This window comes from Hemibagrus wyckioides, linkage group LG03 (assembly GCF_019097595.1).
Source record: "Hemibagrus wyckioides isolate EC202008001 linkage group LG03, SWU_Hwy_1.0, whole genome shotgun sequence".
NCBI lineage: Eukaryota > Metazoa > Chordata > Actinopteri > Siluriformes > Bagridae > Hemibagrus > Hemibagrus wyckioides.
This window is the reverse complement of record NC_080712.1, coordinates 25,310,638-25,328,238: the sequence shown is the minus strand read 5'-3', so window position 1 is coordinate 25,328,238 and position 17,601 is coordinate 25,310,638. Positions and strand designations below refer to the sequence as shown.

The 17,601-nt window shown below is 40.7% G+C and overlaps 1 protein-coding gene across 5 annotated transcripts in view; it reads left to right on the top strand.

The window, feature by feature from the left end:
- Window positions 1–16: 16 nt before the first annotated feature.
- ggps1 (geranylgeranyl diphosphate synthase 1) overlaps window positions 17–17,601 on the top strand; it is a 28,745-nt gene continuing 11,160 nt past the window's right edge. The window contains exons 1-3 of one of the 5 annotated variants that reach the window (XM_058382697.1): window positions 32–128; window positions 9,076–9,167; window positions 16,925–16,995. In XM_058382697.1, the coding sequence (XP_058238680.1) occupies window positions 67–128; window positions 9,076–9,167; window positions 16,925–16,995 (225 nt within the window). In that variant the 5' untranslated portion in view covers window positions 32–66. Of the gene's footprint in view, window positions 163–9,075; window positions 9,168–16,924; window positions 16,996–17,601 lie in introns of all 5 variants that reach the window. The other 4 variants (XM_058382705.1, XM_058382715.1, XM_058382735.1 and 1 more) reach the window with 4 other exon arrangements.

Genomic DNA, 17,601 nt, shown 5'->3' with positions numbered 1-17,601 from the left:
ATACATTTCCCATAATTCTGTGGCGAGGAGGGATTCCAGTCTCCACCTTCTTTAGCGCTATGCGCCATGGCGTATGCGGACGCGGGAGATAATAGACGGGAAGAGCACGCGGCGGTTCTGGCAGCTGGGTACTGTCGATTGAATTTACTCATTATTTTTGAAGTATGAAGTTTAATTTTCTGTTAAAGACGCACAGAGTCCAATGATTTAAAATTATTGTGATCAAGTAATCATTATGTGTATGTATGTATGTATGTATGTGTGTGTGTGTGTGTATGTATATGTATATATATATATATATATATATAATTAAAAGACGCTCTTGGCTTGGGCGACCTCGCTGATGTTAGCTAATTTGAAAAGAAAATCGATAGCGGAAGCAACTACGTGATAAATTTAAACGTCACAAGGTGTGTGGTGCCTTTGTTTAGTTTATAACGCCTGAAAATGAACCGCATCTGTTTACATGGTTTTGCATCTCCATAAACATGCCATCGCTATTGGTCGTTATGCTAATGTCTAGCACAATGTATTGTTGACCATTTCGGGAGACTGTATTATAATTTTTCACATCTTGATAATGTGGATGAGTCCATTTTTTTCCCTTCGAGATGGCCTTTACTTCAATTTGTGGATACAATGTAATCAAATTCATCATTAAAACTCCCACGTGGCACGGTGACACAGTGTGTACATTGTCACCTGCAGGGTCCCAGGATCGGTCTTGAGTTAGGATTGTATCTGGTGCAAATTCTACTGCTAGGACCATGACCAGGATAAAGTTGTTGCTGTAAATAAATTAACCAATGGTCAGTTATCTCACTCTTGTCTATATGGCCTCAAAGTCAGTGTATTTTGCCTTAATTAGGGCCCGAGCACCGAAGGAGCAAGGCCAGAGGCCTTGCACCGTAGGTGCAGAAGCCCTATTGTTTTCGTTAGGATTTTTTTTTTCCCCAACCTTTCTGGGCATTTTGCACCCCTTAACATGCTCAAAAACTCTTGAAAATCAGCAGACAGGTTGGAATCTGCGGCCATTAGGACGTCACTGTGGCTTGGCCCTGGGCGTGGCACACACCCGTTACAGCGCCCCCTGGAAAATCTTGCTGCATAGCTGATACACACTTGCACGTATCCATGTACAACTTGGTACACACTTGGATCTCATTGAACTGAACAACTTTCACACTGCATGTCATTAACTCAGGAAGTGAGTTATTTTGAGTTTTTTGCAAAACGCACCCAATGGAATTTGAAATACTCCTCCTAGGGAATTGATACAACCGCCACCAAACCCAGGCTAAAATGATCTCAAGACATTGATAATACAAAATTGATGAGGGATTTTTGATATCTCAAACGGTTCAGCTGTGAGAAGCCCTTAAACTTATGGCGAATAAAATGAAACAGGAAGTGGCTAATAACTTCTGTGTACATTAAGTGATCTACATGAAACCTTAGGATTATGTTAAGCATTGAAAGCTGATCACACTGATGTGACAACTGTGAGTCTCGGTCATAGCGCCACCAACTGGCAGCAGGAAGTGTCACTTTGAAATCTCTAATATTTTCTCCCTTACTTTCACCTCATTTGGTTCAAAATCATCCAGAATAATGTCAAGACATGGCTGATGTGAAACGGTGGAGGAATCTTTGATACCTTGAATTGTGTTACTATGGTGATGATTTACATGAGAACATAATAGAAGACAATGAATCTTCTCATATCTTACGATTGGAAAGGCCTAATTTTCCAAAATATTTCACATAGAGAGTGTAAATGGGTATATGAGAGTCCAGTGTGGCTGGTCTCTGGGTATGGCACAGGGCTGTCACAGCGCCCCCTGGAACTTTGTCAGAAATATAGCTGCACAGCTCATCTTCACCTGCACGTATATGCATTAGAGCCAGTATACATTTAGATCTCATTGAGCTAAATGACGTTCATCCACCTGTCATGGGATCTGCTTAACAGGTAGTCATTTATTTTGGGATGTTTGAAAAACGCACCCAATGGAATTTGATATACTCCTCCTAGGGGATTTGTATGATTTTGAGCAAACCAATATCCAATATGGTCCAATATGATCTGAAGACATTGAGGATCTAAAGTTGACAAGGGATTTTTGATATCAAACGGTTCAGCCGTGAGGTGCCCTTAAACTTATGGCGAATAAAAGGAAACAGGAAGTGGCTAATAACTTCGGTGTATATTGTGTCATGTACGTTAAACCTCAACTTTATGTTAAGAGAAGAAAGCTGACCACCAACTGGCAGTAGGAAGTGTCACTTTTAGAAATCTCTAATGTTTTCCCTTATTTTCACCTGATTTGGTTGAAAATCAGTCAGAATAATGTCAGGACATGGCTGATTTGAAACTGTGAAGGAATTTGTGATATTGTGAATGGCCTGACTCCTGCAGTAACTAGACTATGTCCACTAGAGGCTCTTTCCCCTTTATTTTAATTTCTTTACAATATGGCTTCATTTTCACAATTAATATATAGTCAACCAAAAATGTATATACACTTCAGGAGAAGAAAATAGTATGATGTAAATTATATTAGTATAATATTAATAATATTATCATATCATCATGTATATCAATCTATAACATATAGCAATAAATTTAGTAATAGTAGTGATATAGTTTAGAGGGAGAGTCATTGTCCCTTTGGACATCACTGGACATTGCTGTGATCTGTTTCATTACACCCAAACTGTCACTTTTGTCCTCATATAGTTTAGAGAGAGAGAGAGGAAGTTTTCTTTTTGCCATCAGTGGACATTGCTGTGATCACTTTCAGTACACCCAAATTGTCACTCTTGTCCTTTTGGTATTTCCCCTTTTAATGCATGTAGTGATGGCCCATAGTGTGAGGGCCTGTCATTGCTGCTTGCAGCTATATTTTATTTTTCTTTCTGAAATTGGAAAAACAAGGAAATTGCTTTTGATTTTCTGTTTCACTTGTTTTTGTTTCTCTGTACGGAGAGATTAGCTATAGAACACCATGCTGCATGCTCCCTTTCTGGATGTGGGGAGAGTTGCTGAAAAAGACACAAGGACATGCTCTTCATATGGCAAGCGCTCTCTAATTTTAATCAGAATTCTGATCATATATACAGAACTACATGGCTGGCCTGGGACAGGAAGTATATTTCTCTAATATAATGGTCAGCATTAAGGAAGGACAACTCTTAATCCAGAGAGGTAGTAAGAAAAGCACAGGATGCATTTTATAGGTGTAATTGAGAAGAAACTGTAGCTAAAATCTGGTTAGAACTGGTTTTAGTTACAAAATAACCCATCACTTGGACCACATTAAAATAGGAAACATTATCATTTTAATTTAAATACAGGGGTGTTTATTAACTTTGAGAGAGAAAAAAAGAGAGGCTGCTGAGGGAATGGCTGTTTATAGCCAACACTTCCTCTTCAGCACCTGGGCCAGAATGGCCTTGAGCCCTCTGGGGGAGAAAAGCTGGGAAAGTGAAACAAAGGGCCCCCACAGAGAGCCTACTTTTTTAGTTAGATCAGTCAGTGCACTTGCAATAATAACTTGCAAGCCCCAGAAACTGTATCACTTCCTTTTTAGTCTTGGGTCTCAGACATGAAAGCATCCAAACATTGCAATTCACCAAAACACTTTGTACCCATGAACCATCTAATTTTATCTATGTGAGTATCAAATACTGTAGCTCTTATATCATCTGTATCATTAGTTGGTCTCATTCATCGAGCACTCAATGGTATATCAGGTGATGCACAATATTTATATGTTTATATATCAATATTTTATATTTATAAATAAATTTTATATATGTCATATACTCACTCATATCTCCACTCATAAAAAGTTAAGGATATTTGGCTTTTGGGTGAAAATTATGGAAAATGTAAAAAGTTCATGCTACAGTGATATAATATGAAAGTAGGGCATTTAAGTAGAAGCATGCAATGGTGATTTCCTCATCTCAAACAATTTATTGAAACAAAAGCCAACAACAGTGGTGGGTATACCACAACAAAAAATGTCAATGACTCAATAATTTATGTGCCCTTAACCATTGATTACAGCTTGACAATGACGTCTCGTGCTGTTCACGAGTCGACTTGTTGTCTGCTGAGGCATGGCATTCAACTCTTCTTGAAGTGCGGTCCTCAGGTCATTGAGGTTCTGGGGTGCAGGGTTACGAGCCTCTATATTGCGACTCAGCTGATCACATAGGTTTTCTATGGGATTCAGGTCTGGAGAAAGTGCAGGCCACTCCATTTGAGGTACCCCAGCCTCCAGCAGCCGTTCCCTAATGTTGTCCATGAAGAAGAAATTAGGCCTGTGTTGTTCATGCAGGGGCACAATGACTGGATTAATGATGTTATTCAGGTAGTATTGGCTTGTCACTGTACCATTCACAAGACGTAGAGCAGTTCTGTATTGAGTAAACACACCTGCCCAGACTGTAACACCACAACAACAGTGGCTGATGCATAGCGCTCTCCTTGACGTCTCCAACATCGTTGGTGGCCATCATTTCTGCTCAACATGAATTGATTTTCATCAGAGAACAGCACTGAGGCCTACTGGTCCCTCGTCCAGCGTAAATGCTCCCTGGTCTGACACCTGTGCCTGGTGGTGTGGTCAGGTACCTTTGCAGGTCGTCTAGCATGCAGACCATGCTAATGTAAACGGTTTCGAATTGTCTGACGTGACACTTGGGTGCCTCTCACCTCCCTTAAATGTATCTGGAGTTGAGTGGCATTCATCATCCGGTTCCGCAGGGCACTGTTCACAATGAAGCAGTCATCAACGTGGGATGTGGCCAAAAGACATCCACTTCTATGCCTTTCTGTGACTGTTCCAGTCTCTTTGTATCTCTGTCACAACCTGCTGATGACACTCTGACACACTAAGCTCAGTGGCCACTGCCCTCTGAGAACATCCTGTTTTGAAGCCTTGCAATGGCGAGGTACTGTTGATCAATTGTTAGGTGTGGTCTCGGTCTCATGATGTCAAAATGTGAACAGCATGATGAAGAGGACTGTTTAAATACCAATTCTAATTGAACCAAAAAATGTATTGGTCGATTTATGGATCAAACGCCAGTTGTGAATTTTGCCGTTAAGCACCTTGTTAGAGAACATCAAGTTATGCAAAAAGTACTGAAACACTGAACAGTTGGACATGTGCATTCAAAAGTGTAGACACGGTCAAATTAAGTTCACCTGTAAAGGTTATAATGCATTTTAGGTGCATCCTGAAATCCAAATATTTAGAATTTAAAAAGATGTGGAATCTGACACAGCTGACTGGTGCAGGTTTTCAGGACTTGGACAGGTCCTGCAGCCTTGCCCTAGCCGCAGTCAGGTGTGGGGTAGAGATTTGTTGGTTGGAGGCAGCATGGGTTGAGCCAGCAGGGTATGTCACTACTGGTGTTCACCTGGAGGGATTGTTTAGAGGAGGGGTGGTGAATGGAGCTGAGAATGGTCTGTTTTGCTAGCAATTTTGCTCAGAAATGCTGTTGAGCTCTTGGCTCACCCGAGATCGACTGAAACACAGTGGAAACGTGTTCTGTAGTCAGACAAGTCTATGCTTCAGCTTGTTTTCAGGAAAACTGAAGAGGAAAATCAGACCACAGCGAGCAGTTTAAGAAGGGGCAGAAATTACCCTTGCAAAATTGCAACAGTTAGTATCTTAAACAATTAACCTGTATAAATAGAAAAGTTAAACATTTATTTTAAATGCCTGAACCTTTTTTGAGTTTGCAGGCATCAATTTATAAATTTGTTTATATTCAACAAATATAATTAAGTGTGTCACTGGAAACACAAAATCTTGTCTTTGTCCTTTTGTGTGTTAAATAGAAATATCCAAGTAAATTAAAAAATTAGAGTTTAGTTTTATTGCATTTTTAGAAAGTGTCCCAATGTTTCTGGAAATGTGGTCTGTACATATACCCTATTAAGTTAGCATATTTTCTACAGCTCTGGAAAAAAGACCACTCCAAATTTTTCTTTACAGCATCTCTACATGAATGGCAGCCATTCCATTCCAGTGTCTGTTGAATTCCAACATAGGCAAACCTCATTCTGCTTAATGAAGTAGTGATCAGTTAAGCAGTAAAAGTATAAAAAAAAAAAAAAAAAAACTGTTGTCGTCATCAGTATCTTCTTCCAATAGGGCCAGCTGCGTTGCAAAAACAGTAATAGTAGTACTTAGTAGTAATTGGAGTCAAATTATAACTATTGACCATGCTAAAAGAGTTGAAATGAAAAGTTTTGAGTGAGGAAAAGAAGGGGTTTACAGAGGGACACAATAAGTGTCATGTTACTTCATAAGAACAAGGACAAGCAGACATTGGAGACAACAAATCTACAGACCTGCAGAGGGTAAAAACAATTCTCTACTGACTAGGATGACTGCCAACTGATTCTAATGTCACTCAACTACATAGATGACATCAAGGGACTTAAAAAAATAAAGGCAAATGGCAGCTGGGGTGAGGTGCATGGCAAGAACAGTTTAAAACAGGATTTTAGAGGCAGGGCTGAAGTCATGCAAAGCTAGAAAAAAGCCCTTCATCAATAAGACACAAGAAGAGCCAGGCTGAGGTTTGCCAATATACCATAAGGACTGGACCATAGAGGATTTGAGTAAGGTCATCTTCAAAATCTGGGTTATTCCACCAAATATTGTTTTTTTTTTTTATTTTTCCTGGTAAAACATTGATTATTGTGGTGTTTGAAAATGAACATGAGCTCTTTTCATTGTATTATTTGAAGCCTAAAAACACTGCATTTTTTGTAATTTTGACCAGTTGTCAGTTTTTACAAATATAATGCTCTAATTGAAAATGTTTATTTGGGAGAAAAGATGTCAGTTTACAGAATAAAACAAAACTGTTCATTGTACTTAACACCTACATAAATAGTAGAACCAGAGAAACTGGTCATTTTGCTTTGGTCTCTTAATTTTTTCCAGAGCTATACATACCCAGTATTTGTAATGTTTAAAAAAGTGAAACAATGTAAGATTGGTAAGGACAATAAATGTTTAATTAGTATATATTGTAGAACCCTGGCAAGTTTGTAAGCCTTGTCTCATTCAGCTGTGTAAATAAACTTTATAAACAAACCCAGGAGTCTGTGAGGTTGGTGGGCAGACATATTACATTAAATCAAATTACACCCTTTATTTTTGTTATTCATAATATTTACTCACGTATTTTTCTTAAAATTCTTAAAAGTACCTCTCAAATATACATTCTCACATATGTGAGTATACCCCTCACATTTTTGTAAATATTTTATTATATCTTTTTTTTAAGTGACAACACTGAAGAAATGAGACACTGCTACAATTGTGAGTGTACAGCCTGTATAACAGTGTAAATTTGCTGTCCCCTCAAAATAACTCGACACACAGCCATTTAATGTCTAAACCATTGGCAACAAAAGTGAGCACACCCCTAAGTGGAAATGTCCAAATTGGGCCCAAAGTGTCAATATTTTGTGTGGCCACCATTATTTTCCAGCACTGCCTTAACCCTCTTGGGCATGGAGTTCACCAGAGCTTCAGTTTGCCACTGGAGTCCTTTTCCACTCCTACATGATGACATCACAGAGCTGGTGGATGATAGAGACCTTGCGCTCCCCCACCTTCCATTTAAGGATGCCCCACAGATGCTCAATAGGGTTTAGGTCTGGAGACATGCTTGGCCAGTCCATCACCTTTACCCTCAGCTTCTTTAGCAAGGCAGTGGTCGTCTTGGAGGTGTGTTTGGGGTCGTTATCATGTTGGAATACTACCCTGCGGCCTAGTCTCCGAAGGGAGGGGATCATGCTCTGCTTCAGTATATCACAGTACATGTTGGCATTCATGGTTCCCTCAATGAACTGTAGCTTCCCAGTGCCAGCAGCACTCATGCAGGCCCAGACCATGACACTCCCACCACCATGCTTGACTGTAGGCAAGACACACTTGTCTTTGTACTCCTCACCTGGTTGCTGCCACACATGCTTGACACCATCTGAACAAAATAAGTTTATCTTGGTCTCATTGGACCACAGGTCATGGTTCCAGTAATGTCCTTAGTCTGCTTGTCTTCAGCAAACTGTATGCGGGCTTTCTTGTGCATCATCTTTAGTAGAGGCTTCCTTCTGGGATGACAGCCATGCAGACCAATTTGATGCAGTGTGCGGCGTATGGTCTGAGCACTGACGGGCTGACCCCCCACCCCTTCAACCTCTGCAGCAATGCTGGCAGCACTCGTACATCTATTTCCCAAAGACAACCTCCGGATATGATGCTGAGCATGTGCACTCAACTTCTTTGGTCAACCATGGCGAGGCCTTTTCTGAGTGAAACCTGTCCTGTAAAACCGCTGAATGGTCTTGCTCACTGTGCTGCAGCTCAGTTTCAGGGTCTTCTATCTTATAGTCTAGGCCATCATTATGTAGAGGAACAATTCTTTTTTTTAAGAACCTCAGAGTTCTTTGCCATGAGGTGCCATGTTGAACTTCCAGTGACTAGTATGAGTGTGAGAGCGATAACGCCAAATTTAACACACTCGCTCCCCATTCACACCTGAGACCTTGTAACACTAACAAGTCACATGACACCGGGTAGGGTAAATGGCTAATTGGGCCCAATTTGGACATTTCCACTTAGGGGTGTACTCACTTTTGTTGCCAACGGTTTAGACATTAATGGCTGTGTATTGAGTTATTTTGAGGGGACAGCAAATTTACACTGTTATACAGGCTGTACACTCACTACTTTACATTGTAGCAGAGTGTCATTTCTTCAGTGTTGTCACATGAAAAGATATAATAAAATATTTACAAAAATGTGAGGTGTACTGACTTTTGAGATACTGTAAATATCACTTAATTTTGTACAGAACATTGTTAGGCATAATCATATTGCATTGATGAAAAGGCATCTATCATATGCTGTTTTTTAGGCTGTCATTAAAATTTGTCAATATGTAGATGGAAATAAAAAAATTTTAAACATAAAAGAACAACTTCTGCCAGAATAGTGTTTGTCTGCTGCTTATATTGTGTTTGTTCTGCAGGTTTTACTTATTTGTGGAAGTAAGGAATATGGAGGAAAAAGCTACTGAAAGGATTCTATTAGAACCATACAATTACCTGCTACAGCTACCAGGTAAAACATCAGCACCTTTTCTAGAAGACCCCGTGGTACTCAATAATATTGAGCCTAAATATGTGTAATTACAATTTAAATAGAATCATGTACAGCTTGGCAACATATCGTATTAACCTCTGAAGGCATTATCAAATAATGTTTATGTAGCCCACAAAACAGTGGTATGGTATGGCATAGACTTGAAGGTTGTGCTGTGGTGCCTCAGATCCCACCACAGATGCTCAATTGGCTTGAGATCTAGTAAAACTGGTGGCCAAGTCAATATCTGGAACTCTGTCATGGACCTTAAACTATTCCTGAACAATTTTTGCAGTGTAGCAGGGCACATTATCCTGCTGAAAGAGGCCAAAGCCATGAAGTTATTTACTTGGTCTGCGACATTGTTTAAATAGGAATGTGGTAAAGTAATATCCACATGAATGCCATGAACCACAGTTTTCCAGCAGAACATTGTCCATGGGAAGAGCATTTTTCTTCTCGTCTTCCCACAGTGCAAACTGGTGCCATCTCTTCCACATGATGTAAAAAAAAAAAAAAAAAAAAGTAATTTTGTCAGACCAGGCCAGGTTCTTTCATTGCTTCGTGGTCCAGTTGAGTGGGAACTACAATGCACTGTACAAGCTACAATGCACTGTATGTTCTGACTCCTAGCATTGCCAGATGGGCTAGCCTTCACTCCCTATGCGCATAAGCAAGCCTTGTGTGCCCATGACCTTGTTGCTGGTCCAGTACTTGCTGTACTTAGTTGGACCTCTTTTGGTAGGTAACCATTATCACACTTTCCGGTGTCACCCAAATGAGGGTGGGTTCCCTTTTGATTCTGGTTCCTATCAAGGTTTCTTCCTCATACCATCTAAGAGTTTTTCCTTGCCACAGTCGCCTCAGGCTTGCTCACTTGGGATAACATCTAGGACTGTTTGTTGTTTCTTATGTAAAGCTGCTTTGAGACAACGCTCTTTGTTAAAAGTGCTATACAAATAAAATTTGAATTGAAGAGGTACTATCCACTGCAAACCAGGAACACTCTACAAGACCTGTCATTTTGGGGATGCTCCAACCCAGTTATCTCGTCATCACACTTAAGCCCTTGTCAAATTTGTTCAATTCCTTTCAACGCATCAACTTTGAGACTTTTTTACTTTTTGCAGCTTCCAACACATCAACTTTGAGACCTGTCACTTTTACTGTTAAGTAATTTAAGAGCTTTATATACCCTACCCCCCACTGTAATGAGAAAACCAATGTTGATATATAACAGGTGTTTCTTGTTGCCTATTTTTGGCCTGTTAGATTTTTTTTTAATTAGTAGGCCTCTGGTGTAAGTCCTGGGTTTCAGCAGTGAATACATTTCATATTAAAAAGCAAGAAGACCAAATAGTTGACTATAGAAGCAATGCAAACTATTTTTAAATACCTTTTTAGTTTCATTTTAAATTAAATTTACACATTGGGTGTTACAAATATGAACGTAAAACTAAACCTTTACACTACCACAATGTTTTTTCCAGTGTTTAAGCAGAAAACTTTTGAACTTTTAAAACTTAAACCACAAACTGTTTTTCTTAAAGAGGCAGAACTACTAGACTACCAAGTTATGATTCATTCAGTCTTCCAGAAATTTTGCATTGCATTATTTTAATTAACAAATACTGATTAAAAAGAAATATTGTTTATTTTGATTAAGCTGTTTTAATTTGACAGTACTTAAACAGCGGTAATAGTTGCAATAGTGCAAGACCGTTATCATCTACATTGTGAATGAGGATTAACACAGTGCTCTTTACACAATAAATACCAGACACTCTAAGCCTGCAGATAAAGCATTCACACCGAAGGCATGTTTGAGACTACAAATACAAGACTCTGTGTTTAGGAATGGATTTAAAAAGCGCAGTACAGAACGCCAAGGGCTCAGGATGTGCCATGAAGTTGCCATGACTTACAACTTACAGCTTACAACGCTTACCCCGCCTCTGGGGCCTTCTGATTGGTCCAGTATTCTGTGAGTGACATTGATGAGCTGCGCTGGTTGGAAAAGTTGAAATCATTTGAACATGAGACGTTCACATTTGTGTATCACATTCATTGAAAAATAAAGGAAAAGGAATTGGGAATAAAACACTGTTCTGTGTGAATGACCAACACATTAAGCACACAAATATGGCACATGACAAATCTGCAATAAACTTACCATCCTGAAGTTCCGCCTTCATCTGTGACTTCCGCATGCTTCCGTTTTATGTGCTCGTTCATCATTGTCGTGTTTCAGTGCCACAGAAGCTCCGCTTTACAAAGTTTGCAAGTTACAACATTTAGCGCGGACTTTAATATGAAATGCTCCCATGCCTTAGAGGACTTGGCACACTTATCCGACGTGCTTGTACTCTCCACCATTCTCCCGATGTGCACCTGGAACAACGCTGTGATTGAATGCGTGGTGACGTGCGCCAGCCAACTAATCGATAATGTCATTTGTTGACAACGATTTTCATTATCGATTATTATCGATTTAATCGATTCGTTGTTTCAGCCCTTGTTCCATCAGAATTGGACTATCTAAAGTATTTGTTATAGCAATTTAGCTTCACATACTTCATAAGTTACTGCCCAGGAAAAGCAATCAAATCTGCATAATTCTACCAAATAAATCTTCTTCTTTCGGCTTTACCCTTCAGGGGTCGCCACAGCGAATCATCTCTCTCCATCTCTCTCCACCTATCCCTATCTTCTGCATCCTCAACACTTGCACCCACTAGCTTCATATCCTCATTTATTACATCAATATACCTCCTCTTTGGCCTTCCTCTTTTCCTCCTGCCTGGCAGCTCCATGTCCAACATTCTCCTACCAATATACTCACTCTCCCTCCTCTGGACATGTCCAAACCATCTTAACCTGGCCTCTCTAACTTTGTCCCCCAATCGTCCAACAATTGCTGTCCGTCTGATGTACTCGTTCCTAATCCTGTCCAACCTTGTCACTCCCAAAGAGAACCTCAACATTTTCAGCTCTGCTAACTCCAGCTCTGACTCCTGTCTCTTCCTCAGTGACACTGTCTCTAAACCATAGAGACTGGCTGGTCTCACCACTGTCCTGTACACCTTCCTCTTGATTCTTGCTGAAATTTTTCTATCACACAGAACTCCAGACACCTTTCTCCACCCATTCCAACCCGCCTCCACTCGCTTCTTTACCTCTTTCCCACACACTCCATTACTCTGAACTGTTGACCCCAAGTACTTAAACTCCTGTTCCTTCCTCACCTCTTCACCTTGTAATCTTACTATTCCACTTCCCTCGTTGTCATTCACACACATGTACTCAGTCTTACTATGACTGACTTTCATTCCTCTTCTCTCCAGCGCAAACCTCCACCTCTCCAGGTTTTCCTTCACCTGCTCCCTGCTCTCACTACAGATAACGTCATCTGCAAACATCATTGTCCAAGGAGACTCCTGTCTGACCTCCTCTGACAACTGGTCCATCACCATAGCAAACAGGAAGGGGCTCAGATCCGATCCCTGATGCAGTCCCACCTCCACTTTTGAACTCCCCTGTCTGCCCTACAGCACACCTCACTACTGTCCTGCTCCTCTCATACATGTCCTGCACTACTCTGACATACTTCTCTGCTACTCCTGACTTCCTCATACAGTACCACAGCTCTTCTCTTGGCACCCTGTCATAAGCTTTCTCCAAGTCTACAAACTACAGTGCAACTCTCTGATCATCCCTATACTTCTCCAACATTCTCAGAGCAAAAATTGCATCTGTTGTGCTCTTTCTGGGCATGAAGCCCAGATATATATAATGTGTATATAATACATATATAATGTGTGTGTGTGTGTGTGTGTGTCTCTCTCTACACACATGCAGGGGTTGGACAATGAAACTGAAATGCCTGGTTTTAGACCACAATAATTCATTAATATGGTGTAGGGCCTCCTTTTGCGGCCAATACAGCTTCAATTCGTCTTGGGAATGACATACAAGTCCTGCACAGTGGCCGGAGGGATTTTGAGCCATTCTTCTTGCAGAATAGTGGCCAGGTCACTACGTGATGCTGGTGGAGGAAAATGTTTCCTGACTCGCTCCTCCAAAACACCCCAAAGTGGCTCAATAATTAGATCTGGTGACTGTGCAGGCCATGGGAGATGTTCAACTTTACTTTCATGTTCATCAAACCACTCTGTCACCAGTCTTGCTGTGTGTATTGGTGCATTATCATCCTGATACATGGCACCGCCTTCAGGATACAATGTTTGAACCATTGGGCGCACATGGTCCTCCAGAATGGTTCGGTAGTCCTTGGCAGTGACGTGCCCATCTAGCACAAATATTGGGCCTAGGGAATACCATGATATTGCAGCCCAAACCATCACTGATCCACCCCCATGCTTCACTCTGGGCATGCAACAGTCTGGGTGGTATGCTTCTTTTGGGGCTTCTCCACACCGTAACTCTCCCGGATGTGGGAAAGACAGTGACTCATCAGAGAACAGTACATGTTTCACATTGTCCACAGCCCAAGATTTTCACTGCTGGCACCATTGAAACTGACGTTTGGCATTGGCACGAGTGACCAAAGGTTTGGCTATAGCAGCCCGGCCATGTACATTGGCCCTGTGGAGCTCCCGACGGACAGTTTTGTTGGAAACAGGAGAGTTGAGGTGCACATTTAATTCTGCAGTGAGTTGGACAGCTGTGGTTTTATGTTTTTTGGATACAATCCGGGTTAGCACCCGGACATCCCTTTCAGACAGCTTCCTCTTGCATCCACAGTTACTCCTGTTGGATGTGGTTTGTCCTTCTTGGTGGTATGCTGACATTTACCCTGGATACCGTGGCTCTTGATACATCACAAAGACTTGCTGTCACAGATGCGCCAGTGAGACGTGCACCAACAATTTGTCCTCTTTTGAACTCTGTTGTGTGCATTGCAATATTTTAAGCAAAACTCTGCTATTACTCTGCTAATTAAACCTTCACACTCTGCTCTTACTGGTGGACATTTGGGCATTTGTTGGCGATTTTGCAAAACCTGTCAGCGACTGAAAATCGTGCAGTGTGAACTCGGCATTAGCAATATATGGAAAAGCCCGTGACTGCGTCAAATGCAGGAGTGAGGCATGGGCAGATGTGGCAATTTTATAAAATACATATTTAAGTTATATACATAAAATTTATAATTTTGTTTCTTTGCAGCCCGGTACCGGTCCGCAGCCTGGTGGTTGGGGACCTCTGCACTATGGGAAGGAGGCAAGCCGGCGGAGGCAGTGTCATGCTTTGGGCAATGTTCTTATATATAATATGAGAAAAAATATGTAGGGGTTGACAATGAAGCTGAAACACTGGCCAATACAGCGTTTCAACTGATGCCACATTCCATAAGTAAGATCAGATTGCGAAGTATCAGAGCAGTAGCACATATTCAATCCACACAGGGAGACATTCAGAGGTGGACAAGTAGTTGGTATGTGCCTTACTGGCCCATCTGTGACCCAGACAGAAAAATCTGTGACTGAGGATTATAGAGGGATGTATTTAATTCTGCAGTGAGTTGGGCAGCTGTTTTGCATACAGTCTGTGTTAATACCTAGACATTTTTTTTTCCAGACAGCTTCACCTTGCATTGTCAGTTTGATGTGGTTAAACCTTTGTGGTGGTATCCCAACATTACCCTGGAAATCATGACTCTCGATGCACCACAAAGACTCCCGAACATTTATGTGTCCAGAGTGAAGCATGGGGGTTGAACAGTGATATTTTGGTCTGCAATACCATGGCATTTATTAGGCCCAATACTTTTGCTAAATGGGTGTGTCACTGCCAAGGACTTGAACATCTCCAATGGCCTGTATAGTCACCATATCTAAATACATTATTGAACCACTTTGGGCTGCTTTAGAGGAACGAGTCTGGAAATGTTTTGGATGCTTGGATTGGAAAATGGAATCTTTTTCCAATGGAAAAAGGAGGTCTGGTCTGATTAATAACTTTTTTTTTTATATATATAATGTGGATTGGTTGGTTCATGTGTGTTTACCTGGGGAAGTGATGGCACTGGGATGCACAGTTGGCAGAAGGTAAGACTGTAGAGACAGTGTAATGCAAGACCTCAAGACCTGCTCCATAACATCTAGGCATATACCAAATGCCAGAGCGCTAGTGTTATTCCCATCCTGAAGAAACCTGCTATGGATCCCTCTGACATCAGCAACTACAGATTTGTATCACTTCTTTCTGTTCTTTCTAAAATCCTTGAGCATACTGTTTCAATCAACTAATTCTCTCTCTCTCTTTCTGACCATCTCTATCTTTCACAGGACAACCTCCTTCAAAGTAGCACATTTCCCAAAGATTGCCCTTTCAAGATCACACCAACAAGCTACATGTTTCTAGATTAGCCAAACTGTTACCAGTCTTCATCCTCTTTAACCTTTTAGCAGCGTTCGACAATAACAACACTTAACCACAAGGTTCTCTTGTCCATCATCTTAGAATTTGTGGCACCACATGATATTGGTTTTCTTCCTACCACTCCACTGGTATCTCACAAGGCTCAGTACTTGGTCCGCCCCCCCTCTATTCCTTCTCTTGGTGAAATTATATCCTCACATGGATTTTCATACTACTACTGCTATAACACTCAACTCACATTCTCTCCTTTTTCCCCCTCAGATATTACTTGTTTCTGCTTAGGTCTCATCATGGATGGCAGCTCATCAGCTGAAATAAATTCCAGAAAAACTGAACTTCTGTTCATAATATACATGATTCATCCCCTTGTGAAGATCTTGTGATTTCCCTGGACAACTCAATGGTCTCACCTTCAGTCACTGCACACATTTTGATACTGGACTACTGCAGGGTCTGCCTCTGAGTGCCATTTGACCTCTGCATATCAAGAATGCAGCTGCAAGTCTTGATCATCATTCTCCCACAACACTCCTTTACTGGCTTCCTAGCTACCTGCATCAGATTTAAAACACTGATGCTTGACTGCAGTGCATTCTTTGCTTAGCATCCAATTAACCTCTAAACTCTTATCAAACCCTGCAGTGCACCACACTCCCTGTGTTCCCTGTGTGCACTGCTCCACTGGTCCCACCATCTCCTAGGGTACAAGGGAAGGTATGGATCAACAACTCTGTTCTGGCACCTAGGTGGTGGAATGAACTTCCCCTAGATGCTCAAACAGCTGAGTCACTAGCGGTCTTCAGCAATGCCTAAAGACCCACCTCTTCCTGAAGTACTTAGCACTTAAAAAGTTTGTGTGCTTTTCTTGCTATATTACCTCCCAACATTGACTCTGGTATGGTACTCTAAGTATGTGACCTAGTGAACCAGTATTAATGTGCTTGTTGATAGAGACTTAAAAAGCACTTCTATAATTTGCTTTAGAAATGGGTACCTGCCAAATGCAGCAGAGGTAATGTAATTGATGGGAAACTGGGAAATTTTTGGTCATGGCATTCATGTGGATGTTAATTTGTTCAAACAAAGGATGCGTATTCTAAGTTGTTTAATACATTCACAGAATTGCCAAACACAGTTAAGAAGTTGGACTAATGTAAAGGGGCAAACTTGCACAAAACTTGAAATTGTTGTAGGTAAATTAAACTGCATGTGAAACACACTAGCACAATCAAATAAGCTACCAGTTCCATTCATTTGCTGTGTATATGCTGTGCATTGTTTTTATAATGGATAAACTGCATATCACTTTCATTGTGTTTTTACTAAATTCCCAGGGAAACAAGTCCGTACTAAACTTTCTCAAGCATTCAATCACTGGCTCAATGTACCTGAGGATAAACTTCAGGTAAGAGCTTGTTTATCCTAAAACAATAATGCTGTGCCTTTTGAAAGAATTGAATTTACAAAAGAGCAGGAACCAGCCTTATTATCTGTGTGTGATCATAGAATATGATGTTTATTGCTATGTATGTTGGAGCACTTTTGCAGATTTATTCAAATTATGTGCTTCTTAGAGTAAAGGAAAGTAGATCAAGGAAAGTCCCAACAAATAAAAGTAAGCCTTGGGAAGATGGATATCAGAAGATGATTTGAGTCATAAAACATATTCTTTGTTGGGTGTTTTAATTTAAATAGCCCCAGGAGGCCATTTTAGTATTTGAGAAAAGGTGGTAGATAAGACATTCAATGTGTTTTGTTTTTCTCTACTTCTGTCTGATAATTTTCATAACTTAATTTTCTCATACGCCTATTGGCACAGGTGCTCGAAAGCTCTTGGTTAAACATTTGCATTTAACTATGTAGTTACACAGTTCTTCTTCTTTCGGCTTTTCCCTTCAGGGGTCACCACAGTGAATCATCTCTCTCCACATATCCCTATCTCCTGCATCCTCAACACTTGCACCCACTAGCTTCATATCCTCATTTATTACATCCATATACCTCCTCTTTG